Here is a 27,481-nt window from a genome sequence, read left to right as displayed (position 1 = left end):
TGTGTGTAGGTAGGTAATTATTTATGAATTTAGAAAAACGAATCTACTCGTAGAGCAAATGCACACAGCTTGTCTACTCGTAACCAAGTAGGTATTTATATTCTTGTGATTTTCTACTCAAATTCTACAAAAAAAGAAAACTCTGTCTAATTGGTAGCATTCACCTTGAAATTGTAGAGACCCATAAATTATTGTTCTTGTACAAAATAAAAAGTAGGTATGTCTAATTGTCTATATACTTCTCAAGTTCAAAACACTTACAACTCTTTCTACTAGCTTACTAAACAGTGGCGTAACGTGCCCCCCCCACGTTACATAGGCCCCGAGCGGCACTTTGTTAGCGGGCTGCAAAATTCGACATACTAACATAACTGTACAAGAATAATTTAATATGCCTTTACCTTATCTGTTTTTTTTTTTCTTTTTTTTAGCAATTAATTTGTTCCGGCCAGCGAATCAATTTGAAAAAAATTCAGGGGTAACAAAGCCAACTTCCTCCTACCCACTCAGCCTTTCGAAATTTAATCCTGTTTTAAAGAATCTTAATAAATAAATCGTTAAAAATGAATATAAACTAGAGTTGTGTCTTTGGCTTTCTGGAAATGATCGATAATATTGAAGATCAAGAGACGGAAGGGTTGAAGTACACACTTAAAAAATTTGCACTTTTGCAAATTTTGTTTTTTTTAACATTAATTTTTTTAAAAATAGCGCAACACGCCACAACATAGCATAACCTATATATTATTGAACTGCAGTTTGCACCCCCGAAAATAAAGACCCCTTGAAAAAAATCAAAAGCGACCCTTAATTATAGATTTTTATAAATATTATGTTTTTGAGAAAATTTCTCCAGGGATATACCTTTGAAAATATGGAAGGAAATAGTGTTCTAAATTTCAAAAGAATCGGTGCAGTAGTTTTGAAGTTATTAGGTGAACCGGCTTTGAAAACAATAGTTATGGGCAGAACGATTTAAAGTTTTGAACTCTGGACTAAAACGTTCGTAAGCGAAATATTAAATTACTCATAGCTTGGTCAATTTTTCTCCAATAGACCTACAATTTGAACACAATATTTTTAAGATATAAAAAAAATTTTAATGCAAATAAAAAAAACTGGGTTTCCCGGGAAAAAAGTATGTTTCAGTTTTTTTTTTTTAATTCTTACACTGAGGGAAAAAAACGCAACGTAAAAGGTAATATGTTCAATGTTGAAAAATTTTTTGTCGGACTTCAGCTTTTGTTGCAATTTATGACTCTTATTTCCAACAATGATATAGCACGTTGGTAAAGCATTCGCCTAGTGACCCAAGAGTTGTAGGTTCGATCCCCAGTGGCTGCCAAATTTTTCCTTTTTTTTTTAACAAATTGATGCTTTTTTTCAAAGTTGAAATAACTTTGATTTAAAGATGTTTTATAACGGCAAACCACTTTAAACTTTCGATGTTCTACTTTGATTTTAAAATTTTCGTCTTCAAGGCAAAATCATTCCGAAAAATAGTTGAATCAACGTGGTTTTCGTTGATTTTAAGTTGTTTTTCCCTTTAATATTTATTAGAATGTAGTCTTCAGTATTTGACTAAAAACTACCAGGTCATTAAATAATGGTATAAATATGTCCATAATATTGCAAAATTTTATACAAAATCAATTAAAAAACGAAAACATTTTTTTTTCTAAATTTCATCTTTAAAACTTAATTTCTCAAAATGTTTTTTAATATATTTTTTTTCTCCCGGCTAATCGGGAGGTAATTGGGTAAGCACTTAAGTGGCTTTTACTGTTCCAAGAAAATGAAAATTTTTCCTTCCGAATAACTTTTTTGTCATTTGGTATCTACTTGATGTGGAAAATGTGCCCTAATATTTTTGGTCAGGTTTTAGACCAAAATACCGCACTGTGCGTCGTTAAAATTCGCTGCTTTTTAGTCAGTCGTATTATACTTCACTTTGCTGATTTTTTTGCCAATCCGTCCCTTGTTTTTAGAAAAGAAGTGTATTTTTCATCAATCAGCAAAGGATTAGTCAATGAATGTATGAATAAAGCATTAATATATAAGTTACAATTATTTCATAAAAAGGTTAATTTTGCTATTCATATGAATTTGTTTAAATCTGGTGAAAAATCTAAATGCACCAGAAAAAAAATAAATAGGGGCGCCAAAAATTGGTTCTGCCCGGGCGGCAAAAACAACGCTACGCCACTGTTACTAAATTGACTTTGAATTGATTTTGACAACAAATAAATATTTTTTTTTTGGGAAAATTGTCGGTAAAGTATATTATATATTTCTTTATATTACTTTACATGCATGTGAGACAAAATGCGTCAGTAAAAAATGAGACTTGTTTTCATATAATAATTGTCATACATTTACTTTATTTAACTTTGGAAGCTTAAAATATGAATGATAGTTCGTGTGCAAATCAATAATGATAAATCAATGTAAGGTAAAAGAAAGTAAATTAAAAACTTTAATGTTAAGTTTTTGTGCGCAACCGAAGCAGAGAAAGCATTGAATGCTGAATTTCCGCTATCATAATTTTATCCATAAGATTTCAAGTAAATTAAATTCTATAAAAGTTCGTTGCTTGTGTTTAGCAATTCAAAACAAAATTTTTCACGGCTAAAAACTGTTTGCCTTTACGAAAGCAGATACGAAAAAATTAGCATTTTCTATATTTAGATTCAACAAAAATTGGCAGACTAAAAATAAAAATTTTCTCTAGCCTTCATTGTACGGCCTACAGTCTGAGAAAAAATTTTAAATAATGTGCGAGTGGGTACGCTTCTTGCTGTATTTATTCTTGAATAAGTTTGCTCCAAATGCTTGCAATCCATCAGGTTAAAAAATTATTGATTTGATACATAATGCTGATGTTATATTTCTTCATTCAGACTTAGGATTTTTTTTTTAATTCTACGCTACTGAGAGTTCATAATACTGTCAACGGACGTGACACATAGAGAGACTTCATGTCTCCTCACTTTTCCTTCAAGCAAATGCAGGAAGAGATTAATTTTGCAAACAATATCATACACATACAATACATGTTTATAAAAACTGCAGCAGTCCAAAAAGTACAGTTTTTTTTTATAGTTGAAGAAGCAACTATCTTTTGCACTATTTAAATCAACAGAGTAGGTACGAGTAGATGCTAAACGTTCGTTGGTAGTAGAATATACATATTTGCTTGATGTTGTTTTTGATGAGCGTAGTTTAGGTCGCTTTTTGTGTGCCTTATAATGAAGAGCCACCCACATCAACTTTAAAGTAGATTCTTGCATCTCCTTTTCATAGGAAGTATTCCTACTCATATATTATTTGTTGTTTGTCTCATTTTGTATACTTAACTGAATGTGAAGTGCAGCAGCCGAAAGCAATGTAAGGCGAACACATTGAATGAAAACAGAATTGAAAACGCTGATGTTTTAGGTTTGTATTTATAAGATACAATCGTTATATGAATTTCAAAAGATATGAGTATATTTAAGGAAACCAAGCCAGGCACACTTCTTTTCATCAGAAGTACAAAAACCAATCTCAATGTTTCTTCAATGGAAATTATGATTCATGAATGCTTAACGAAAATCGCTCATTAAAAATATGTTGATGTGGAAGTCTTGCGAATAATTCAAAATTTCCGAGGGAACTGGTATGTAAAAGTACTCAATTAGTTAAAAAAAAGTATAACATTGAGCACTCTGTATTTTCACAAAAGTAAAAAGTATCAACGCAATTGGTTTAATAAAAAAGAATTTTGTTTTTTTTTTGTCCGTAAAGTATTTATTTGACTTAAATCGAATTCGTTGTTTTCTTATAAATTTTAAAGCTCCAATTTGTGCAAATTATCTTTAAAATAAACTTTTATAACTTACGGCAGGTGGTTCAGATAACATTAACAGCTAAAAAAAAATATTATTTAAAAAATTTCTTTTTCAGTTTTTTACGCCGCCAATCAAAATTCTTGAGTAATAATATTGGAAACATCTTTAAAAATAAGGAATAACCAAACAAAACCCCATCTCAAATAATATAAAACGCTCAAATTTACTCATAGGATTAAAATGTTCAATGTGATAAGAAAGTGATAACCAAATTGAAATTTACCAAATAATAAATATTCTAACAGAAATAATCTTATAAACGAGTGTATTAACAAAATGAATTGTGTCGCTATACCACCGGTTGAAGAAAAACATCCTGAGCCAACGTTAACCCCAGGAAATTCTGCTGTTGTAAAGGCTTCACCTCTATACTGTCGATCACTGGAAAAAGAACGTGAACGCAGAACATCACGAGGACTAGCATCCTGCTTACGTGGCGAACGTGACGAGTTTATCGATTATCGGCAAAATGACGGCAGGAGTGAGTTTTTATTGCTTACACTGAAAATAATAACTTTCGTAAAATTACGAAAATCGTTTCATAAACTACATTTTCGTTGGCCCAACGAAACTTTCGTTGGCTCAACGAAAATATGTAATTTTTCGTATTATGAAAAACTTCATCAATTAATGAAAACGCTTCATACAGTTTTTCTCCCTTTTCAAAGTCGAAAAATCCATTTTAATGAAAAGATTCATCACTTAACGAAGAATTTCATACTCATTTTAGAGAATAAAAAAAGAATTCGTTCATTACTTGATCAAAATTTTAATTGAGTAACGAAAAAATTCATTATCTTATGAAATTCAACATTAACTTACGAAAATCTTCATCAGTTTATGAAAATAAATAATTGGGTTATAAAAATTCTTCATAGACTAATGAAATTTTACATCAGCTTATGAAAAATTACATCAGTTATGCATACAGAGCACGCTGTATTTTCGTTTATTGTGTGCTATTTCGCGTAGTCATAGTTTATATTCAAGCCCCAAAGTGCAAAGACCTATCACGTGAAATAAATACAAAAAATATTGTGTGATAAAAAAACTTAAAGTAATTATTTGAAAAGGAACAATAAATAATAGAAACAAACAATGAGAAAAATAAGTGGTGTTTATAACAGCAAGCGATCAAGAAGCGGATCCTTACCAAGAGGTAAAAGGTACGGTTAGCTGGAGCTTGGACCATTTACTCCAGAAAATTATGAGATAGTAAGTATCATTCGGTTATTGTTTCCTATATTTTATAAAAAAAATATTTTTGTCTCTTATAATATTCCAACTTTGTTTTGTTTTTCTCTATCTGTTTTCTTTCAGATTCCAAAGATGTCACCTAAAAAACTGTTCTAAAGGACACTAACTAAAAAAAAAGTGTAGGATAAAAACCACCATCAAAAACTCCCAGGAAGCTTTCCTTGCAAGAGGTGAACGACCAGCGGGAACACCTCAAAAGCCGATCATCTAGCATCCCTGATAGAATTCGAAGGTATAAAATATTCATTTACCTCCTTCCTAAGAGGAGTTTAAAGTTTTAATTGTACCTAATTAATTTAATTTTTTATTCCATGTATTTAATTTGGGATGATTAAAAAATCAAATTCAAAATAACAAATGTTTTTTTTTTAATGGTTAAAAATTTTCGCTCCGCTCCAATTTCTCTGAATTTCAGGTTTTTCATTCCAAAATTTAGGGAAGAAAAATGAATGAAAAAATTCGTAGTCCTATGAAAAATTTCGTAGCCTTACGAAAAAATTCGTACGCTTACGAAAATAAAGTAAGTATAATCTACTAATTGTATAATTAATACAACGAAAAGTTTCGTTAGCTAACGAATATTTTTTCGTTATTTAATTAAAATTTTCATAAAATTAACGAAAAAATTCATTAAGTTACGCAAGTTCCTTGCATAGATTAATCAAAAAATTCATTGACTAACGAAAAATTTCATCGTGTTTAATTAAATTTTACGTTAATTGATGAAAAAGTTTCGTAAAGTGGTGTAAAAATTCATTAATTCTCGATCAAAATTTTTTATGAAAAATTTCATTAAAATACGACAGTTTTCGTTAATTGATGAAGTTCTTCATTAACGTATGAAAACCATTTCGTTGAGCCAATTAAATTTTTCACCGGCTGAAAATTAATTAAATTTTCGTTGGCTTATTTACGTAAGGATTTGGTTCAGTGTATAAATAGCTATAAAATCCTTTAATATTCATTGTCGAATTAAGACTTATGAAACTAACACCGGGAAACGCAACATGTTCATGATGAAATTGTATAACTTTTTAAAAACAAACAAATTTTCTACTTTGTTTTACAAAATAAAATTGTTGGATCTTTTATCTTTAACATATGTATCAGGGATGGAAAATGACATTTTTTAATTGTACTGAAAATTTTATTTTTATTTTACTGAAATGAGTGCAATTGTATTGAAATATATTTTTCATACGAGAAATTAATTTAAAATTTAATCAAAGTGTTATATTTGCAAAAACTCTTAACTTTTTTTCTATATACATTTCGTTATTTTCTGCGTAAAAGAGTAATTTTTGTTTTATTTCGGTAAAAATATATATGTAGGTATGGGAAAAAGTTATTCACAGAAGACTAAAAGAAGTACCTATTAAAAAAAAATGAAAAAAAAAAAAATGCAAAAATGTGGGGACCCAAAAATGTTGATTGTTGTCGAAAAAATAGAACAGTTTCATAATAAAAATATAATAAACAAATTGTAACATTTATTTTGGTTAAAAAAAATCTGAAATTAAACTAAACAAAAAAATAGATCTGTCGTTTGTTATTACTTATTACTTTCGATTTCCTCTGTTTTTGAAATCTTAGATTGCAAAAGAATTCTTAAGAGACGGATTCAAAAATTGTATCGAATTCAGATAAATTGTATTTTTGTACTCGAGCAAACTCATTTGTATCAAATTCGATACAATTGTATCGACTTTTCCATGCCTGATATGTATTATTATACATTACATCAGTTAAGTGAACCTCATCAGAATTCTTTTTTTACGAATTTTAAAATTTGTTTTTAAGTAATGGTATTTTTCGGAACGAAACGGAATGATTTAAAATAAAAACTTAAACATTGAGTTCTCGTAAAAATTGACTAAGAAAAATATTTAGAACTCTCTTCGTTTGCTATCTAGATTTCCAATCAGAACTTCTTTTGTTTAACTTTTTCGAAAATCTATTAGGAACTCTAGAACTCCTGTCTGTTAATCGAAAAACGTGCCCAGAATTTTTTTTTCGAAAAAAATCTTGCTGCGTGAAGTTAGAAAACATATTTTTTTCAAAGTAGATAAGCACTTCAATTATTATTGCTCTGAATTTTACGATTGTTATCCCTCTATAGCATATAGTATACCACAGGCAACAAACCGCTTAACCCCCCGTAGCTCTATGCTACACGAAAACAAAACATTTTTTCAGAAATTTTCAACTGTGTTAACTGATATAGTTTTCTTCTTTATTACTCATTGTTGCCTAGAAGCTACATACCATTTATTGTAACATAACTGAATAAATTATTATGATTTCAAAAAAATATAACTTACGTATTTTTTTAAATGCATGTCACTATTTAATTCTGCAATTCTTTTTTTATTCTGAACTCATGAGTTACAGAGGGTTATAAAGAACTCTATTTATTTATTGCACTGTGTTACAAAATAAAAACCATGTCAATTACTTTGGAAATTACCTTGCAGAGGTTGTAGGTATTACTGAGTACATCATATTTCGGCACTTGAAATTTTTCGTAGACCCTCAAAATCTCGTTATCTACAAAAAACCGTTTTTCAATATTTTCAGATTTCAACGATTTTTTACTTAGCCATTTTGCGGTCAATTTCAGATTTTTTAGAGTTCTAAACAGAGGAATACTTGTTTTTTTTTGAAAATATTTTTTTATTATGCTCAAGCACCTAATTGTGTGTAGATTTTATGGGCTGAATCTAAAAGTACAACATTTTTTCACCGTTTTTTTTTGGTTCGGACACCGTTTTAACCTAAATTTTGTGTTTTGAAATTTTTTTAATTGAAATTTCTTTCTCGAGTAAAAAAATCATAACTTCCACAATTTCTTACTGCTTTCAATGAATAACAGCTTTTTTTATTCAACATAAATAGAACAATTAAACTGTTTACAAAAAAAAATGTATTCAAAACACAAAATGTAGCTTTAAACGGTCTCCGAACTCTAAAAAACGGTGAAAAAATGTTGTACTTTGAGATTCAGCCCATAAAATCTACAATCTACTTGGTGCTTCAGCATAATAAAAAAATATTTTCAAAATAACAAAAAAATCTGAAATTGACCGAAAAATGGCTGAGTAAAAAATCGTTGAAATCTGAAAACATTGAAAAACGGTTTTTTGACGATAACTTGAAATTTTGAGGGTCTAGGAAAAATTTCAAGTGCCGAAATATGATGTACTCAGTAATACCAATAACCTGTGCTAGGTCATTTCCAAAGTAATTAACATGATTTTTATTTTGTAACACAGTGTTATTATTTATTTTTGGAAAAAAACGCTGACCAACTAAGTAAGAATTGAGTTCAGTTATTAAAATTGCGCTACGTTTAAGTATTAAATGTCATGACAGCTGGAATCAATAGGCGTGTTTTTTTGGCAAAGCTATCCGCATTAGGATTTCCCAAATATCAACACTGAACAAAAATTTATATGCACGCACCAAGAGAAAGGAAAACGTTCACTTATACACTTCGTCAAAATTATATCCGCTACTTGGTTTAGCTTCTATTTCTATCGGCAGCTGTGTGTTGTTTTTGTAATGCATGTAAAAGCCAACTGCGGATAACGGATAGCAATGCCAAAAAACACACAGCTAATATTTCTTTTAGTGTATTTCAGAGTAAAGTCAATAGGAAATAAGTAGCATGCCCTTGCACGCTCTTCTTCAATAGTCTTTATTGGATTTTGGATAACGCTTACATATATTTAAACACAACTTCTAAAATAGATTTGAACTGAGACTGAAGTAGTTACGTCTTCATTATGTCATGAAAATACGAAAAAAAAGTTTGAAAGCAGTATTCTAAATACGTATACGTATCCATTACTATTATAGTAGTTGTTTGTATAATAGACGATTTCATATTCCAATAATGAAATCCCAACTCGAATCAATTGTTTTATTGATCGTAATAAAATAAAAATATATTTAAATTTGCATGATCAATTCACTCAATAAATTTGTTGTAATTACGCTCATAAATTGAAATACGAATGCAAATGTTTGATAAATTAAATTGAACCCTGTTGTTATATTAGCCAATTAGAAACATAGTTTCTTGTTAATTTAACTAATAAAAAATAGACTTACATCATCGTCGTCAAACATAAAAAGAATATAGGTGACTTTCCTCCCTAGAGGCTCAAAATGATAACCATAAGTCTAATGTGATTTAGAATCACAGTGACAGAACACAATAAAATTAATCACAAGCAATTAATGATCGTGGTTTTCTTATCTCTTCGTCGTAATAACAATTATAATCTTGTGGGCGTAGGTTAATCACACATCATAGTACAAATATGCCCAAAGTGCTAGGCGTTTTTTTATGTTTTTTTTTTTTTTTAGAAAATGTGGATCATTTTAGTATTAAATTTTCATTCATGAATACAAAAATTCAAGCGTCGGAACGCGAATCGACCTCGATACAAATTTTAAATTCACACCCACGAGATGCCTCAAGAATTCTATATATATTTATTACTTTTCTTGCATTTCCTTCTCAATGATCGGTTAGAAAATATTTTTCTTTTTTGTAGACTAGGGTGCTTTATCCTCCTCCAATTTAGAGATAATACAGTCAACACGTTGAGCACATCCATATCAAATGCGTTCGATGATCGCTCGCTGTTGGCTAAAAGTAACACATTTTCGAATCGATTTTCAAATCGCATTCACTGGTACAGCACCTTTTGCTTACATTTCCATCAACTTTGAGTAAATATTTACGAGACGAAAGTTTTCCATCGTTTACAAAACAAAAACGGACGGTTATTTCATAAGCACCAGATTGTTTCACTCGCTCTGAAACCGATGACGGACGATATGAACACACATGTTCACATGCATGCAACCAACATTTGTCTGTAGTTTTAAATATTTTTAGTTTTTTTTCAAGCTGGATTAATTATGCGTTATTAATTACTTACACATCAGTGGAGTTGTGTAGGTAAGTTTTGTTTTCTATTTCAATGGTTGCATGCACTCAATAATCTATTTGGAAAGTGAGTAAGTGAATTTATTTTCCTTAAGCTTGACCCACTGACCAGGGGGGTTGTTTTCTAATTTTTAAACGGAAACTAAGTATACAAATAACTGTTTAAGTTGATAAGATGACAGTAGACTGCTTCTTGCTCATGAACAGTTTAATTTTAATTTTACGAAATTTGAATAGGTACCCTTTTCTAAAGAAAGAAAACTATTTTATTGAACGATTAAAGACCAATATGTCGCGTACATAAATGTACCATTAAGAATTAAGTAAGTAAGTAATTCATTTATTGGTTTGTATCTTGAATACTATTTACAAAAGTTTACAATTAATTTTAAAGCTTTGAGTTTGCCTTCACCTTGGTTGGTTAATTCAAAAAAGACAATTTAAAAACTATACATTGACATTATCAAAAATAAGCAAAAAGAAAATAAAAAAGAAAATTCTATTTTTCGAAATTCTGCTTTTTTATATTCTGTCTTTCAAAAACCAGCTTTCTAAAATTCTGCCACCATTTTTTTAAAGAAAAAAATTCTGCTAATTCTGTTTTTTTTTTTTTTCATAGCATATGCGTTTACCAAACAAAAATACACCTCATTGATGTAATTTAAGTTTGGTACTTTTCTTACTGCCTAGAAGACTGACTTTCTTATAACCCGCATTTCATCCCATTATCACAACTTTATTTATTTGTTTATTTCTCAACTGCGGACTGTTGTCTAAGTTGTTTAAAAAAAATATATTTACAGTGATTTTAAAATTATTTTATAGTTAAAAAAAAAAATCAAAAAATCAAAATCAAAGTTGCACAATTATTTTTTATACTTTTACTTATTGGTTTTACTCCTCAAAACATAAATTTGTATGAAAATTTAATAAAAAATAAAAGCAATCTCTTTAAGTTTTTTCATGAAAACTCAAAATTCCATTCGTATGTTTTTATTTTTGATTCTCATAGGATGTATAAAATATACAGGGTGTCCCAAAAGTAATGGATCAAACGAAATATGCTGATAGGCCAACTTAAGGGCTCTCAGAATTTGGTAACTTGTTCATCCCAAATCCTTACGGTTTTCGATTTAATGCAGTTTTTGTGAAATTTCGAAAAATGCCGACTTTGGATCAGTATTTTGCTTCCTCCGCTCATAATTGATTTTTGTATTTTACAATTCTTCCACTAAAACATTGCCCAATAATAGGAAATTATTAATTAGTCAAAATATTTTCTATTTCATACGTCATTTTGCTGCAAATTAATTAACAGTTCCATGTTTTATAAAAACTCAATTTCTTACTTTTATTTCAGAGCAGCATCCCGAAAAAAATTTGTATGGTATGATACCGGTTTATTATTTTGAAAACTTTTCGTGTTATTGCGGTTTTCAAAAATGTATAAAAGTTTCCAAAGTTGAAATTAGAACGAAAGATATTACAATTTGAATGCAAAAAAACAGAGCGTTTCAGAGCAAAATAACAAACAAAAATAGAGGCTTTTATGCAAAAAGAAATAAACAAACAACAGTCGAACAAATGTGTTTATTTTTCTTTGTTATTTTTCTCTGAAAAGCCCTGTTTTTTTGCATTCAAATTGTAATATCTTTCGTTCTAATTTCAACTTTGGAAACTTTTATACATTTTTGAAAACCGCAATAACACGAAAAGTTTTCAAAATAATAAACCGGTATCATACCATACAAATTTTTTTCGGGATGCTGCTCTGAAATAAAAGTAAGAAATTGAGTTTTTATAAAACATGGGACTGTTAATTAATTTGCAGCAAAATGGCGTATGAAATAGAAAATATTTTGACTAATTAATAATTTCCTATTATTGGGCAATGTTTTAGTGGAAGAATTGTAAAAAACAAAAATCAATTATGAGCGGAGGAAGCAAAATACTGATGCAAAGTCGGCATTTTTCGAAATTTCACAAAAACTGCATTAAATCGAAAACCGTAAGGATTTGGGATGAACAAGTTACCAAATTCTGAGAGCCCTTAAGTTGGCCTATCAGCATATTTCGTTTGATCCATTACTTTTGGGACACCCTGTATATGCAGTTCAAGAAAAAAAATTAATTTTCCATGCGGTGCAATGATATCATTTCAAAAGTGTTCTTTTGAAACTTCCATACAAAATTTTACCAGCCTACCACTTTTTTTCAAAGAGCAATTGGTAATATGGGCCAAAATAATATTTAGTGCCTAAAACGTTGTCCCTTTGGACACTAAATTTTGAAAAATATATGGACATTTTTCTCAATATATTTTCATATATTTTAGTTGACAAAGAATGGTTATACTTTAATCTATTATAAAATAACATTTGCACCGATATGTTTGGAATGATATTGCTATATTAGACCAGGGTCGATAATTTTTGAAACCAAAAAAAAATCATAGTAGAATGAAACCCATTGGAAAAGGAGGTGAATATAATGAAAATTAAAGGAAAAATAAATTACGGGCGAGCCGAGTTCGGGAAGTGGGTGGGTTGAGTTTTTAATGGTAAAAAATGGTATATCTCGATTTCCGGCAAAACTACAAATCCTATAGAAAAAAGTTGTATGGCAAAGTTGTAGGTAATAAAAAGATCTACAACTTTTGTATCAACAATTGTTTCACATAACCTCAAAATTTATGTGAAAAATTAAAAAAACCGAGTTTTTGGTTTTTTATTTTTATCTTTCTCAAAAACAAACATTTTTCTACGAAATTTGGTGAAAACTTACCTTATTATGTCCCAAATACACTGTAATTTATTTGATTTAAAATATTAATTTGTTCACCTTATTTTGACTTAATACCAAAAAAACACCCTAATTTTCAATCGAAAATTCACGTGTCAAAATATCAGCTTTTTTCAAAAAGTCGGTGGGCATTTCGTTCGTTAAAATGTCTATTTTCTGATGGTGTAAAAAAAATTTTACATTAGTATACTATAGAACATGTTCTAGTAAAATTCAAAAAATGAAAAAAGCTTGAATTCGAAAAAAAAATTTTATCATTGTTTACAATTTTGGCCTATTTATTCAAATTTACACTTTAATTACTCAAAAAACGTAAGATTTCATGTAACATTAATTAATTAATTTATGACAAACAAGTTTCAATGATAGATATAACTGGTCCTTTAAGCCTGGTACGCAGCTCGCGCTAAATTTTAGCTCCCATACAAATTATCGAAAAATCTGAGCTAAAATGGATCCCATACAAATTATCGATAACTTGTATGGGAATTTTATCTCGGCTAAAATTTAGCGCGAACAGCGTACCAGGCTTTAGGCTCAAAATTTAAACAGCCATATGTATGACAGAGACAAACAGCGCCTACATTTTCCAAATTCTCCATTGATTGTCTTAGTCAGAAAAGAAAACCCCAAAGAATATTAAAATAGGTCACCATCGTTGGGGTGCGCAAATGTATGCACTTTATAGCTTGAAATGTCCCCCTCCCCCATCTTATCATGGATCATAGGGAATAAATTGGCGGGGGCGGCATCAACCTCGTCGGTCGTGCTGCACATCAATTATTACACCAAGTCATCCAATGGAGACGCAATGACTATTTTAGTCGATGTGGCGGTGTATCGGTGCGTTCGCGCTGCATGGGCTTATTCGACCAAACCAAACTACTCAAAATCCATGCAAACTGATGCGTTGACGTTAGCGGCCATAAATGTAGTGATATATAGGCAAATTATGCTCATGTTAACCAATAGAAAAACAGGTCTACGTGGTATATGGATTGCAAATATTTTGTAATGTTGAACCCAACATTTATTTACCGACTGTTGATTTTAAAAATGTTTTTATTAAAAATGTGCATTGTTATCGGATCTATTAATCTTGCGTCTCTCAATAGTGTGAACATTTTAATAAGTTAACCTGCTTTTAATTTGAAGAAAGTGAAGAAATGAAAAAAAAACTTAATCTGACAGCGCAAATTCTAACCCCTTTTTTTCTGTACGCATTGAGTCTTAGAATCATGTCTAAAAAGTAATACGTAAACTTTCAAATGCCCGCAAAAGAGGTTTTTGGAACGTTTTAAAAAACTTAAACATAGAGTACATACATCTTCTAAAGCTTTCGAAAATCAGGCTTGTAAACATTTAAGATTAAATTAATGGAGGACTAGGTTCATCAAAAATGAAATCAGTGAAGCTTTTCCCTCCACAAAAAACAGAACATGTCCCATAAAACAATTACCCACACTAATCGAGAATGAGTGCGTTCAGGTACCTATCTTAAGGTATCTGGAATCTGGATATCTTTGTGTTGTTGTAATCCCATGTTAAATCACAGTTGATCGTTGACAAGTAAAAAATCCAAAAGGTATCCTAAAAATTTCCGGACAGAACAGCTGATTCTTGTTCACAAAAGTATCGGATTCTTTGGTATCTTTGATAGCCTATCCCCAATAGGCTATCAAAGATACCGAAGCACCCAATGATATGGGTCACTGTTTTACACTAATGGGATGAAAACGCCCAATCTCATTTTAATCCACTCACTGGGGAACGCATTCGTTTTGTGTGCTAATCGCTATTCGTTTTCGAGGTAAGTACCTCAAAGTAGCTAAAGACTGATGAAGATCTAGGTTATGGGTTACCGCATGTTTTGTAGCTTTTCCTATTCTTATTTCATGACTAGAGCATCGACGAACTATACCAAGACTGGAAACTTTCGTACGTCTTTACCCCCAAAACCCTTTTGTGTACAGTATTGTCTGTGAATATATGTGAAGGCCACCACGTTGGTAAATGACGTTAACATGCACACATTTATAGATTCACGACATTCACCACACATCCAACACGAACACAACGATAGATTCCCGACATTCACCACACCTCGCAGCTTGTAGGCAAACGTTATTCGACCGCTCAGTTTCCAGTCCATAAACAAAAAATACCAAGACTGGAAACTCGGCGGTCAACTGACGTTTGCCTACAAGCTGCGAGGTGTGGTGAATGTGAACCTATCGTTGTGTTCGTGTCCGATGTGTGGTGAATGTCGTGAATCTATAAATGTGTCCGTGTTAACGTCATTTACCAACGTGCTGGCAATCACAAATATTCACAGACAGCACTGTACACAAAATGGTTTTGGGGGGAAAGACGTACGAAAGTTTAATTTGAACAAAAATAAAATATTAAATGAAAAAAGGCCTTCAAGCTTTCCAACACATTTTTTCCCTTTCAAATTCCATTGAAAACTCCCTCTTTTTGTTCGGCTATACGCGTAATATCTTCTGAGCACATGTTTTGACAATTTCTCGACCAATGTCAGTTTGAAGAATAGTGACAGCTACCGTTATTTTTAATTGTTTTAAATAACCGTAGAAGAACGCACAAAAACCGAATGTTTTTCGACAAGAAACACAAAGAAAATTTGTTATTTTTGTATTTATAATATTTTCAAATGACATTTTATAAATTAAAACAAAATACAAACTTCCTGTTTACTGCTATTGAAATATTAAAATTAAAGGCCGACCTGACAGATTGGTGCCCATTTTTGACTAACAAATTTTAACAACGTTCGGAAGATATTAGGTACCTTATTATGTGTGCTGTGGTGGTGGCTATGGAAATGGGTGAGTTTATGGGTAGGCGTTTTTCTTTTATAACTCAAAAAAGCTCTGAACAGAGCCAGAACAATCTGAGCACGCTCTGAATAGCCTCTGAACAAAGCTTTTTCTGAGCGCTCAGAATTATATTTAAAACACATCTGATTATTTGTCTATTTACTTGTAATTTACTTTTACAGAAACAAGAAATAAAATTTTAAAATAAAAAAACTAGACGGATTATTTTATTAGTCCATCGATGGTGCTCTGAATAAGTTCAGAACGAAAAAAGAAACACAAATTTAAAGCTCTAAATGTTCAGAATTAAAAAAGAAATACAATTTTTAGAAAGAAAAAAAAGTCGCTATTATGAAATTAGTGAAAAGGTCGCTTTAAATAAAAAGTCGTCGCTTGGTCGCTAAGGCTTCACTAAAGTCGCTTAACGGTAACGCTGGTTATGATTCTTACAAAAAAAACATTCTTTTGTTGTCGAACTGAAAAAGTCACCTATATTTAAAAAAAAAATTTATGAAGGTACAATAAATGTTGTATTGTTATTAAAAAAAAGAATTTTTAAAAATAAAATGTTAATAAAGTATTAATTTTCTCAGAAGTCCAAGATCAATGATAAATTTTGTTGATGCTTATTCTGTATTCTCACTACATTTGAATTTTTCACATAATTAAAATGAAACTGTTTGATTAAACAATAAAACTGTTTGAATAAAATACAATATACCTAAAAGTTTTTGTGATAAAGGTCACAGGTTAAAATACATTTAATTCTTTTAACCCAAGCAGAGAAAAATTACCACATAAAATAGAACAAAAACAATAAGATTTCTCTATGGTTTTAATCCAATAAGGTTTTCCTTTTAAGATCTGCACTTGTAAGGTTTTGTCAAGTATAAAAATACATGAAAATTTGAGAAAATTTAGTTCCAAAAATATTTTATTTCCAAAATTTTGACTTTGAAAATTAAGTTTTCAAAAACTATTAAAAAAAAAACAGATTTATTCAAAAACATACGTTTTTTCTTATCTCGACCTTACCTACACGCTCTAGCTTTTTGGCACATTATAGGGCACATAATAGGGAATGCGAAAAAAGTGGGTCTCGAAAGTCCGTCCCCTTCAAGCAAACGAGTCTGACCTCGGTCCGAATCCGCTCCGCCTGACTACGAAACGGGTCCCACGGCGCACGATGTGGGAATTCGCTCATTTAGCGGAATTAAATTAATAGCGCTTACAAGTTTAACTTTTTGAGAATTCTTTTTTTGCAAGATTAATTATAAATATATCAATAATGAAATATAATAACAATTATTTAAATATCTCGTCAAATTTTGTATGTACAGAGCTCTGAAAGAACAAGTTTTTTGCCTTTCGGTGGACTCATTTTTAAAAGTACTGTACGGTCACAAAAAAAAAATTTTACCATTTCTTTTTTATAATATTATTAAAAAATAAGTACAATAGAGAGTAGGTACGATCAATAACATATTTACACACATTTTTGATTTACAGAGCTCTAAAAGTACACGTTGATAGACCCTCTTAAAAAATTAATTTCGCGGAGAGAAAAAAACTTTGTATTCATTTTTGTTGGTAATATTTATAACTATTACATACGAAAATGAAATAGAAATGATTTTAAATGAGTTCGGAAACTACATAAAGGTTAACTGGAAACATTGGGTTTTTTGCCTTTTTTGCAGGACTCGTCAAATTCTTTTTTTTTTTATCTTAGGATGGTCTGCTATCATAATATGAGAAAGTTATTTCATCTTAGACTATTTACAGTAGTCTTACATTCTCATTGAGTCGGGAAAAGTATGTGAATTTCAAGCTTCCACAATTTCGACCGATTTTAGCCCATATTTCACTGAATCTTTAACAAAGCGTTCTTATAGTTGCCATAACTAAATTTATTCTATCTTCTGAAAGCAGCACATTGTCTAAGCCACGAATGATAAACGACCAAGCACTTAGGTATGCAAATATGAAAACCCTGTTTAAATATCGATAAACGTTATGAAAATTTAAATAATTTAAATTATTTAAATTTTTTTATTATTACTGAAACACCCTTTATCCGATATAATCTTTTTTATTCCTTGGTAGTTTTCTTTTTTAATTTTTCAAATTACTTAGTCACTTTTTCTCTTACTCTAAATTTTGAATTTGAACACCCTGCATTTCTGTTATAACTATTTTTATTTTTGGCCTATTGTTTTTTAAACTCTGTGAAATAAAAAATGTTCTTAAATTTATAACATAATCATAAGAAATTATTCAATTTTGACGGTAGGTCATCTTTTTTTTGTTGAATAGTCACTTAGAAAAATCGAAAAAAAATATTTTATAACATAATTGGGGTGCCAAATTTTAGTGATTCTTGATAGAAAATAAATCAAGCTTTGCATTGAATATTGTCTCTTAGCGGAATAACTAAAATTTTGCACTAACAAAGGTACAAAAATCGAAAAAAAAACACTTTGCTGTTTTTTTGTTTGCATGATCCCCACCTAACAATGCTTTTGTTATCACTTTCTACAATCTATTAGCTTTAAGAAAAACCGATTTTGGCATCAAACAAGACAAGTCATTTTTCGAATTAAATTTCGCGAAATCCCACACTGTGCCGCGTCGGCTCAAATTAGTATGGAAATTATAATCACCGCGGAGCCGATTTTATATGCATTGGTTTTTCACAACGATTTCTCCTTCGACTTTGTGTTCATACACAAAAAGTTGCAAGTGTGTGAGTTTTTCTCGTTTTGAGGTCGGAGTGTCTTTTCTTAACTCAGTTTTCTTGCTTGAAGGGTCTGTCTGTCAGTCTTTCAGTCTGTCACTCTGTCAGTCTGTCAGTCTGTCAGTCTGTCAGTCTGTCAGTCTGTCAGTCTGTCAGTCTGTCAGTCTGTCAGTCTGTCAGTCTGTCAGTCTGTCAGTCTGTCAGTCTGTCAGTCTGTCAGTCTGTCAGTCTATCAGTCTGTCAGTCTGTCAGTCTGTCAGTCTGTCAGTCTGTCAGTCTGTCAGTATGTCAGTCTGTCAGTTTTAAGGGTTTTTCGGTAGTAAGTTTCCAACTGTTATAATAATATGGGTTGACAGATGAAAAACAGATATAACTTTTTTTAGAGACGTCAGATTGTCTTGATTTTAGATTTTTTGGCATCAGCATTAAAAAATACCTCGAAGTCATGTATCATATGTGTATTGGGTCGTCTATTATTGCTAATTTTGAAAATCTGCATTTCGCGCTTTGACCTTGAAAATCGCGACTTGCGGACATGAGATTTTTCTAGACTTTTAAAGTATGTTATTGAATGCCAAAACAAAGGTATTGAGCAAAAAAAATTCTATTAGCATTCATTCCGAGGTGAAACCCTTATTTGACTGGATTAAAAGCAATTACATATTATAATTCATGAACATAATTAAATAAAACTCAAAAATACATTAACCTTGAGGAACTAAAAGGCTGATGATATCATAATGCTCTAAATTATTTTAATGTGTTTTTGTTTATTTTGATTGTACTAAATTATTATGTTACGTACAATTTTCATTAATATTCGTATTGTGTAAAACAAGCGAACTGCAACCGAAAAATACTATAATAAACTTTGTTTCAGATTATATTACACAGAAACTACGCCATAACACAGATAGGTGTTTTTGTTGTTGTTGTAATGAAAAGTTGGGTTGTTGTATGCTTCTCGCAATGAAGATTAATTATTTTTTTAATTTTTAATGCATTTTATTGCATTCAATTATTGTCATATAATTTTCTTAATAAGTCTGGGAAAAAAAACTAATTTTTGTATTTATTGTGTTTTTATTTATTTTTTTTGTTCTTCCGATTACATCAGAAAAACCTATTTCATTAGAAAAAAAATTAATATAATTAGAGTATTTATTCTTTTTTTTACCATACTTGATGATTACATTCAATTATCTCTTACTAAATTGTACTTTTTCGAAAATTTCACAAAATACTAATCGATTTACTTGAAAAATTTGTTGGCAAAGCTCTTATTAAATGCTTATTTTTTTTTTCAGGTGAGTACAAATCAAAAACTCTGCCACGTATACATTTCGATTCATCAATAACCGATTCGACACACAGTGAAGGTAAAATACTATATTTAATTTGATTATTTTAAACAAAAAAACCGCTACTCTGTTTACAGCAGAGTAGAGAGATAGAAAAAAAAATAAACAAATGTACCGAGCACGGTTTCAAGTCTTCCATGTAGATTTTAGATTGTGACGATATCTCAAATTGAGATCATTATTGCAGAACCAAATAGCTGAGTTTTACATAATTAGATTTTTTTTTAATATGGTAATTTATTCCGCAATTGATATTCAGAACTCATTATGATCCTGAACTTTTATAAATGATATGGCCTCAGAGATATAACTTATAATTAGGTACATTTATTTTGAATATGAGTTCACTAGGTATATAAAGAGGTAAAATCATGCTGTAGTTAAAGACACCTACAAAAGTTTTCGTCCACAACTAAACTATAGAGAAAATTAAAGTCATTATTTCTCAGAAATTCAAAACAACCACACATTTTAAATTCTACGCTCTACTTACAATAAAAATAATTTTGATAATTTTTATTATTTTTATTATTTTTTCTTCGTTATTCTATAATCTTCTATAAGTAGCCATTTAGCCATACGTAACTAACACTACTACTACTACATTTTTTTATGTTTTTTGCTAAAGGATGCCGGAAAACTTTCAAGAAAATTTAATACGAAACCGTTTTCTAAATGCTTGGTTTCCAGAAAACTAGTTTTTATTTTAAGAATTGAAAAAAATTACTGGCGGATTTTGAGACTGCGTAATAAGTTGACATGCGTAATAAGTTACCCTGCAAGCAGTAGTAGTCTTTTTCTTTATGTATCCTTTTCTGTTGAGACGAAACAAAATATTCATTGAGGAATCAGTTTTTATTGTGTTAAGAAAAAAAACTAAACATTTGTCGGAACTTATACAGAAACAACTTTGTTTGTTTCCAGAACAACGTACACGTACACTATACTCTGTCCGATAAAAATTAGCGGTACAGGGAAGATAGGACGTTTTCATCCCACTCTGCTTCACGGCTTCTGCATATGTCTATCACATCAAAAAGCCCACGCAGCGATGCCGTATTATCCATAAAAATGTCTCAATTAGTGTCGAAAAAGTACCAGCGTTGTCATCTTGTCGGTAAAATTTCACAATAAAAAATTGTATCTTTTTCACACCAAAATAACAAAACAAAATACATACTTACTCTTTTAAAGAACAGACCACTTTACAATTTTTTCTTGAAAGTCCATCCCGGTCTTTGTATATAAAATCTATAGTACTATCATGATGTGAGATTTTTTAGTTTGTTAGTTAGCTGAGTGGTCGCGAGGGCGCTTAGATCGATTTCAATAATGGGAGTAAAGAGACATACATTTCTGTTTGACATATTTTTTAGTTCGTTCGTTAGCTTACCATTTTGGTGGCGCTGTTTTTCTTCATGATAGTACTATAGATTTGATATACAAAGATCGCGGTGCATGTTAAAATGTTGACATTTACGGTAAAAAAAGCATTAATCCTGAAAGCTCTGTCATAAACGCAATAGAAGAAGAAGTAGTTTATTAACGAAGTTTACCAATGATAACTCTTTATGCATTGTGAATACTTTAAACACACACCTTTGATGATTGAGTTTCTTTCAGGGCACATTTGTTCGTGAATTGCTTTTGGGCAATCGTTAGGTCCCACTGATAACTGATTTGAGTTCATAAGGCCGGTACTTACTGCCAATTTTTATCGGATAGGATAGAGAAGGGTATAATTTTTTTAATGAACTTTGGACTAGGTGAGAGCTGGTGCTTGCAGTGTGATTCCGTTTCAATTTGGTCCAGTTCTCGTGAGAGTTTGGATCCATAGAAGTCGTTTTTTTATATTATTAGCTGTGTTTTATTACTCCGTGGCCCAGATCGATCAGGTCATTGTATTTGTTAGCGTTACAATAACAAAGCGAGATCCTGCTTTTGTTGTAAAACAAATAAAAACAATGATCTGATCTGGATCACGGGAATAACAAAACACAGCTATTATGTTTATGTTTATGTATGTTTTCAATACAGAAATTCAGACATTTTAAGTAAAATTTGTATTGAATTGGAAGTCTGTTGGTACCTGCATAATTATTCGAATTTCTGCTTGATTCAATCAATCAATAAAAATAACAATAATTATCTTGTTTGATTTGAAAAGTAGTTCAAAGTTATATGGTTAGAATTTGTATCAAAACTGAACAAATGAGGAAAATAATATTCAATTTCCTGATGCATTTTCCTGATCGCTGTAACCGAACCCTAAAACAAGGACAATGCGACTGCTTTTAAATAAACTATCTTTGGAATGGATAGAGCTTGTATTTTAATTGCAGAAGACCTCGAAAACTGCGATTGAACAAAAAACAACTTCATAGCGTTCTGTGACCTACTGCATCTGCACCAACATAAAATTATAATTAATTAAATATAAATTAATATAATAATTAACAAATTCTGTTGCATTGTATTGTTGCTATTGTAAATTGTATTTGGTGCAATAGGCCACTGACATTCAGCAAACACACACTTACATTTGTTTTGTTTACTTTTTTGAACAAAACAACAACGGACGATAACGCAGTGTGAATTTCTGGACGGTGAAAACAACTTCTTTTTTAGGTTATAAACTCTTTTCCCAATTGAAAATTGAGCATTCTAAAAACAAATTAACTTTACTTAGCCTTTTCACTTCTATTTCATGTTCTGGTTCGTGGTCATGGTGCACTTGCCAATAATCAACACAGCATTTCTTTGTTCTAGTTTATAACTACCATCACATTAGACTACACCGCACAACCACATTTCACGAAGGGGATATTTTTTTCTATTTGCGTTTTATTCATTAATTTTTATTCTTGTATTGAGTATTCTATGATTATACTGCTTCCAACCCAGTATGCCTCCTTCTCCTATATTATGTGTCTTTAGGGTAAAGTAATCGAAATAAACTAAGTACTTTTCTTTTTTTTTTGTTAAAGAAAATACTATTAACACTTTATCCATTGACGCATTTTTGGATAGCACGACGCCATGCATGAAAAACGTTTGCTTCGCTTATAAAAAAAGCTCAACGAATGACTGCGGCTCATATCAGGCCCAGACTATCAAACATTTTTGTTGAGGCTAAGGCGGCGAGTACGACTAGCGGACTTCACTAAGTGAAGTTCACTTTATTGTTTTCTATAATTTTGACAACACTTGGTACTCAAATATGGAACTTTAACAATAAACTTTAAAAACTTCCCAAGTCCTATAAATTTATGCAGATTTTTAATAAAAAGTTCGCAATTCATATTTAGTAGGTACCTAAATAAATGTTTATAATTTTTTCGAATACAACTTTATATAAACTTGTAGTTCTATGAAACCTCAAATATATAATATATTTCCTTATGTTTATACAATATTTTCTACATCGGACTATTACCGCAGGAAAATATAATGAACAAAATTATTAAAATTTACTCTCAAGCTTCGGGCCCAGTTAAGAAGTTCTGCTTCGTCTTATTGATGATCCGGCACTATTTTTGCTGGCCAAGCACCGCCTTGTTCTCGATTTGGATTGTGCCCATCTGTGCAATGAGTATGGTCTTATGACCGAATTCAAGGTAACAGAGTATAATGATGTCTCACATGAATCCAAGATGATGATCTGTCTGAAAAAAAAACACTTTAAATTAAAGTTTTAATTAAAGTTAATTGCAAATGATAATAGTTTTCTTTTTGAGTCATGATGATTTTCATTCGGGAAGATTCTGGTTTGTGTTATAAAGGCAAAATATCTTTTATCGCACCCGTAGTTTTAAGCGCATGCGAAGTAAGAAAGAAATTTTTAAAGAAAATGATGAAAAGAGAGCGAAGGCAAATTACGTTGGTATGAGCGATTTTGTTCGTTTCAGTTAAAAATATGACACAAAACACAATAGGTGGCTACCTTAATTTATAAATAATTTACTACTGTAGTTACGCGTTATTTGTGCGCCGATTTCGTTTCGTTATGCCATCATTCTAACTACTAATTACAACAAACTGTAAGCCGATCTAGAACTATGCACACATTCGTTTTTCCCCATATTCATTTAATGCTATAATGACACATTCAACAGTCTTCTCAGTTCAGTTCATACATACAAACACATGATTTACTTTGTTGTCAAATCAATTGAAGCTCTCATGCGGCTTTTTCAAAACATTTTTTTTTTCTTTCGCTTCTTTGTTTTCCTTATATTGTTGTCTAATAACAGGCACTATAGTGTGGCCATACTAATAATAATGAATATAAAATTACTTTCGTCTTTGTGTACAGGTTCCTACCAAACAAAAATAATATAGAAAATAAAATTGAACATTGAAAATTGAATAAAACTGATAATTCAAAAATTTGGTTAATTATTTTTTTTTTACAACAGACTAGTTCTTTTTTTATGTAAAAATGTTACTGTTTTAATTTTGTAACATAATTAATTTGTATATTATTAATTAAATTAAAATTTTTAAACAAAAAATAAAAAGTTATTGAAATGTTTTTTTAACATGGCGGCTGGGTCAAAAAAAGAAAAATTGTAGCTTGGCACCTTTAAAACATAGGTACTACTTATCAAATACCTGCCTATGAGGCCCTAATATTAATGAGAAGATCCTAGTTTCAAATTTTTAATTCAGTCTCATATAAAACATACACGCCTCGTCAAAAGCCATCTATTTAGGAAATCTATACACAGGTTGACTGGTTTAGGTAGTACTTTAAATTTGGTAGAGATAATTATTTCTTTGTAATTTCAAACGTTCTTATTTTTTAATATCTCTCTCCCATATTCGGTTTCGAGTTGCCTTTTGTGAATTCCTCGAAAATGATTGTAACGATTTTGATTAAATTTAATAGGTACACGTTATGCTTTAAGTACTACTTCCTTAACCAGCATGCTCAGTTGAGTGTGCACGTGTTGTTGTTTCATTCAAATATCAATGAAATGAAATTTATGAATATAACCCTAGCCGCCCAACAAGCCGGAACATTCCCAGCATTCTTTGATTTTTACCGATTTCAATCTCTACTTTCAAATGTTCTACTTTGAAAAGATGCTTTTAAAAAGGACCTAATTTGAAAAACGGGCTAATTTGAAAATATGTATTTTATTTTATTTAGAAGGAAGGGCACTTTTGAAATAAGATTATTTTTTAAAATAGCCCGAAAAGCCATGCTCAATGTCATTAAAGGTATGGCATTTTTGAAGGTAGGGCATTTTTTAAGGTAAGGCATTTTAGGAGCTAGTAAATCCATTTGTATTTTCGGTACAACTATGAATCCGCAAAATGTGTTCGTATAGAAGATTCGGAACAGAGAAAATTAATAACGGGAGGATATAGAATTCGGAAGGAAATCAGAACCGCCGTGTTCCGTGTAATAATTAGTTTATCAAATAAATATGTATTCTCACAAAATTGAATAAGCAAAGGATTTTATTTTTTACCCAACATCATTTCTTATTAGCTTTTAACGACAACTGTAGTTATGAAAAAATAATAAACTAAGGATATTCATACTGACATTTAGAGCTGTGTTTCACGTACCTAAGGGTAGGGATGGGAAAACCCGACCTGTTTAAACCGGTTTTGGTTTTTTTTTCGGTTTTTTTGCCCTCCCGGTTTAAACGGGTTTTTGCAAAAAAAAAAACGAAGCATCGAAAAAACCGGCTGAAAAAACCTTTAACGAAAAAAAAAACAGCGAGACAAAAAACTGCTCAAAACTTTCATTCCCTATCCCAACTAACCACACAATTATAAATTGTCATTCATATTCAGCTCAAAACTCCTACTTAGGTTGAGTTCAGAGGATTTTCTTGGTTAACATTTTTTTTTATTGTCATATCAAGCAAAAAAACCGATAACCGGTTTTTCAAAAAAAAAAAAAAACGGTTTTTTGGCCCGGTTTAAAACCGGAAAAACCGTAAACCGGTTTTTTTTTCACTTCAGATTCTTTGATGTAGTAAGCTTAGAACAAGCTTTTAACTACAATCAGAGGCTCATCATAAGTGCATGTTAGTGGTTAGTAGACAAAAAATACAACCTCCCACATGCACAATATAAAAACAAAATAATTACAAACAAATTTACAAGTTATAAAATTATAAGTACAAAAAATCCAACATTTATTTAAAACATTGATAAACAGTCACGATTGTGGAGCACTGGTTCGAAACAATGTTTTTAAACCCATTTTCGTCAAATTAAAGTCTAAGGATGAATGGTTCAAGTTAAAAAGTTTACTCATGCGACTAAGAGGCTCATTAATACCATAGTTTGTTCTATGAAAGTCGATATGCAAAGGTTCAAATCTTCGTAGGAGGTGAGATCCACCCGGATAATTTATACCAATACAAGCTAATAGATCAGGGGCGTCAATTTGGGAATTAATAAGCTGATGAAGAAAGATTAAATCATTATTTACACGTCTCTGTGCTAAAGTTTGTATCTGAAGAAGTTGAATGCGATGTTCATAAGGTGGCAAGTTGAAAGGGTCGGTCCAAGGAAGACCTTTTAGAGCGAAGCGTACAAAATTGTGTTGAATAGATTCGATTCGGTTTTTATGAACTTCATAAAAAGGACTCCATACTTGAGAAGCGTACTCAAGATGGGGTCGAACGTAGCAGTTGTACAAAGATAGAGTAACAAATGGATCATCAAATTCCTTTGCCCAACGTTTAATAAAACCAAGCATTGAGCTCGCTTTATTTACTATAAAATTGATGTGTTCAGTAAATCCTAAATTTGAACTAAATTGGACACCCAAGTCTTTGAAGCTAAATACTCTACATAGCTTATGTTGCAAGATGTAGTAATCAAAAATATTAATGACTCGTTTTCTCGAGAATGTAATTGTTTGGCATTTAGCTGGGTTAAGTGAAAGGCCATTTTTACCACACCAAACATTAAAACTGTTAATATCGCTTTGTAGAAGGATACGGTCATTGTCAGACTTAATTTCTTTAAAAATCTTCATATCATCAGCAAATATGAGAATATCACTTGAAGTTATGCACGAGATTACGTCGTTTATAGCTAAAATGAATAAAAATGGGCCTAGGTGACTTCCCTGAGGGACGCCAGAGTTGGCTATAAAAAGATCTGAAAGACAGTTTCTAAATTTGACCTGATAGGATCTTTGGTTAAGATAAGATTCTACCCAGGCAATAAAAATACGTGGAAAACCAAAAGCTTTTAATTTGAAGATTATTATTTTATGACTAAGTTGATCAAATGCCTTTGAAAAGTCAGTGTAAACGCAGTCAACTTCATTACCTTTTTCTAATGCATTTGAACATTTATTTAAGAAGCTAAGAAGATTAGTTGTAGTAGATCTTTTTCTTACAAAGCCAAAGTTTTTGTACTAACAAACGCCATCCCTACCTAAGGGTAAACAAACGTCTATCGGCCAACGATATCAACACGACTCGACTATTCCATTTTGGTTCACGTACATAATAACAAAAAGACATTTTTAAAATCAGATTGACTTTGCATTATTTTCACGAAAACACGGCTAATATACTCGTATTGCTGTAAGGTCACACCTCCCCAACTACTGTCTTTCGGTTATAGAGTGTGTTGGCAAAGTGTCGTCTCTA

The 27,481-nt window shown here is 30.8% G+C and overlaps 1 protein-coding gene across 2 annotated transcripts in view; it reads left to right on the top strand.

The window, feature by feature from the left end:
• Positions 1–4,165, top strand: part of LOC129908332 (ras GTPase-activating protein raskol-like) — a 116,669-nt gene extending 112,504 nt beyond the window's left edge. Inside the window, exon 5 of one of the 2 annotated variants that reach the window (XM_055984751.1) lies at positions 3,946–4,165. In XM_055984751.1, coding sequence (XP_055840726.1) covers positions 3,946–3,974 — 29 coding nt within the window. In that variant the 3' untranslated portion in view covers positions 3,975–4,165. Of the gene's footprint in view, positions 1–3,373; positions 3,875–3,945 lie in introns of those variants that run through there. The other variant, XM_055984750.1, reaches the window with a different exon arrangement.
• The last annotated feature ends 23,316 nt before the right edge of the window (positions 4,166–27,481 follow it).

This window comes from Episyrphus balteatus, chromosome 2 (assembly GCF_945859705.1).
Source record: "Episyrphus balteatus chromosome 2, idEpiBalt1.1, whole genome shotgun sequence".
NCBI classification, from domain to species: domain Eukaryota; kingdom Metazoa; phylum Arthropoda; class Insecta; order Diptera; family Syrphidae; genus Episyrphus; species Episyrphus balteatus.
This window is presented reverse-complemented; position numbering and strand designations above follow the sequence as displayed.